The 2,820-nt window shown below is 38.7% G+C and overlaps 1 protein-coding gene across 1 annotated transcript in view; it reads right to left on the reverse strand.

Annotated features, from left to right (window-relative positions):
• Positions 1–930: 930 nt before the first annotated feature.
• The window catches only part of TMEM244 (transmembrane protein 244), a 28,956-nt gene continuing 27,066 nt past the window's right edge, over positions 931–2,820 (reverse strand). Inside the window, exon 5 of the mRNA XM_008568713.1 lies at positions 931–1,076. Coding sequence (XP_008566935.1) covers positions 991–1,076 — 86 coding nt within the window. The 3' untranslated portion in view covers positions 931–990. The remainder of the gene's footprint in view (positions 1,077–2,820) is intronic.

Here is a 2,820-nt window from a genome sequence, read left to right on the forward strand (position 1 = left end):
TTTTTTTTTTTTTTTTTTTTTTTTTTCCTTTTTGTCTTTTTTCGTGTCCGGCAACGGATCGCAACCCTCAGTGTCGCACCCGTACCGGACCGGGACCGGCAACGGGATCGCAAACCTCGGTGCTGCACCCGCACCTCACTCAGCCAGTGAGCGGGAACCGGTCTATACGTGGGATCCGAACCCTCGGCGGGAGCACCGCCACACTCCCAAGCGGCGCACTGTAGCAGTGCGCCACCGGGCCGGCCCGAGAATGACATTCTTGTACCTGTACTTCATACTATTTCTGGCTCTACCCCGACGACTCACTTGTACAGTGGGACATTTGATGCACCTGTGTGCATATGATCAGAGTCTACATGTGAGTTCCAGTCAAAGTGCAATTAGGTCCCTAAAACACTTTTTTAAGAAAGTTAGATCTGCTCTAGTCTCCCTACTCGTGGTAGCTCAGTCCTTACTTCCTGCCATGAGGGAAAAATGACAGGGGAAGAAATGGAGAAAAAACTGGTATAGATCAGACTTGAAGGAAAGCTAAGGAAATCTATGGCTTAATAAAAACTTTGCCACAATATAGAGTTTTTTGGTTTTAACTCACTTCCAGCTCCTCCATTATTGCTCAATATATAAAATAAAATGTATGTCATTCCTTCACAAATTCAAATTTTATACAAAAAGCGCAAAGATATATGTCTATATTTTTTTAACTTGGTGGCTGGTTGGTACAGAGAAGTATATTTCTTATATGTCTATTTACCAATCTACTTTTGGTCCCAAGTACATGTTAAGGTAGCAGCGTCTCTCATGTGGATTAAATTGGGACTGTCCTGAGAGTATATTTGGACCAGAAGAGACAACCAGTGGAGTCCATCTTCAGTAAAACTTGTCTTGACAACATCATCATTATTATTATCTTAGAAATATATTATAACATAATAAAATCTATGTCTAAGACAATGAAATCCATTTCCAAAAGTTTTTCTACTTAACACTGTTTTATGCATTAGAGAATCTAAACTGGAGTAATTCCAATATACCTAAAGCAGCCCACCAATGTGACGTCAAAGGGAATTCCAACATAACTGTAATAGAGAAAAAAAAAAGGTGTTGTTCACTTTGAAAACATGCATTATTTTTTTACTCATGAAGAGATATTTCTATTTGGTCACATATCCACATAACAAAGAGAAATTTTATCCACATTCACGAAATCAGGTAGCCCCAAAGTTGTACTTAAGTCATGGTCTAAAAAGTCATTTTTTTAAGTCAAATATTGGAACTCCTCTCCTAGAAATAATGTTATGAATTGTCAGGCTCTCAAGTCAGCTCAGAGAGTTGATTTGAAGTGATAGGTAGCAGTGACGGTCCTAAGACTATCCTGAATCCTCAATGCCTGACTCCCTCTGGAATTCTGAACATTTCACTCTGAACTCAATTCTATTCAGCATTCATTTTTTAAGCATTTTCTATGTGTCATGTACTAGACAATTAACATAACTTTTCTGTGTCCAGAACCTATAGCTCATTTCAATCCTCAGGACTTTTTGCCCCAAAGATTTGTTTTACAAATACCCTGCAGCTGTCTTGCAGGAAAACTTAAGTCCTAAAGCAAAATAGAGAATTTGAGATGGGCGGTGGGAGTGGGTAGTGATTTTCCGAGTTACTGAGAGAGGCTGTGTGTCTGAGGAAATTGATGCTCGGGATCAATATACTGGCATTCTCTAATAGCAGTGAAGCTGGGAAGTAGTCATTCATTTGGAAATTGTGTATTTTTAAATTGGAGACAGATTATACTATCAATAGATCAGGGCACTGAAAGTACAAGAATGATTTAAGTTGATAATAAATAATAAACAACTTTGAATTATAACTTGTGGCTGATTATCATGCATACTTTCACTAGGATGCTCAAAAAAAATGAAGGATAGTAAGGGAAAAAAGTTACAGTGGAAGACTAACTTTTGAATGGATGGATGAATGAATGACACTTTCATTTACTGAGTAATTATTATATGCTAAGCTCTGTGTCAGACAACTTCCCATTGACTCATTGAAACTTCACTAGATCTCGCCCATCTTGTAGAGGAGGAAACTGATGGGAGAGATGAGGCTTGTCCAAGCCCACACACCTAGTAAAAGGTAGGACTGAAATTTGAATCCATCTTCTTCTGACTCCAAAGATCACAGATAAAAATAAAACCCCCTTAGTCTAAGAACCAATATGCTTGTTAAAAAACTACTGTTGGCCATACTAACTGGGGTGAGATGGTATCTCAGTGTGGTTTTGAAAATCCAAAAGACGCTGAAAGATAAATGCTGGCGTGGTTGCGGAGAAAAAGGAACTCTCATACATTGTTGGTGGGAATGCAAAATGGTGCAACCCCTATGGAAAATGGTTTGGAGGTTCCTCAAACAGCTGAACATAGATCTACCATACGATCCAGCTATCCCACTAATGGGAATATACCCAAAGGAATGGAAAACATCAAGTCGAAGGTATACCTGTTTCCCAATGTTCATTGCAGCACTCTTCACAATAGCCAAGAGCAGGAATCAGCCCAAATGTCCATCATCAGATGAGTGGATACGGAAAATGTGGTATATCTACACAATGGAATACTACTCAGCTATAAAAACAAATGAAATACTGCCATTTGCAACAACATGGATGGACCTTGAAAGAATAATACTGAGTGAAACAAGTCAGGCAGAGAAAAAGAAATACCACATGTTCTCACTTATTGGTGGGAGCTAAAAAAAAAAACAAAAAACAAAAAAAAGGTGGGGGGTTTGGGAGAGGAAGATATAACAACCACAATTATTATT

The sequence above is a fragment of the Galeopterus variegatus genome, unplaced genomic scaffold (genome assembly GCF_000696425.1).
Source record: "Galeopterus variegatus unplaced genomic scaffold, G_variegatus-3.0.2 Scaffold434, whole genome shotgun sequence".
In the NCBI taxonomy this organism is placed as follows: domain Eukaryota; kingdom Metazoa; phylum Chordata; class Mammalia; order Dermoptera; family Cynocephalidae; genus Galeopterus; species Galeopterus variegatus.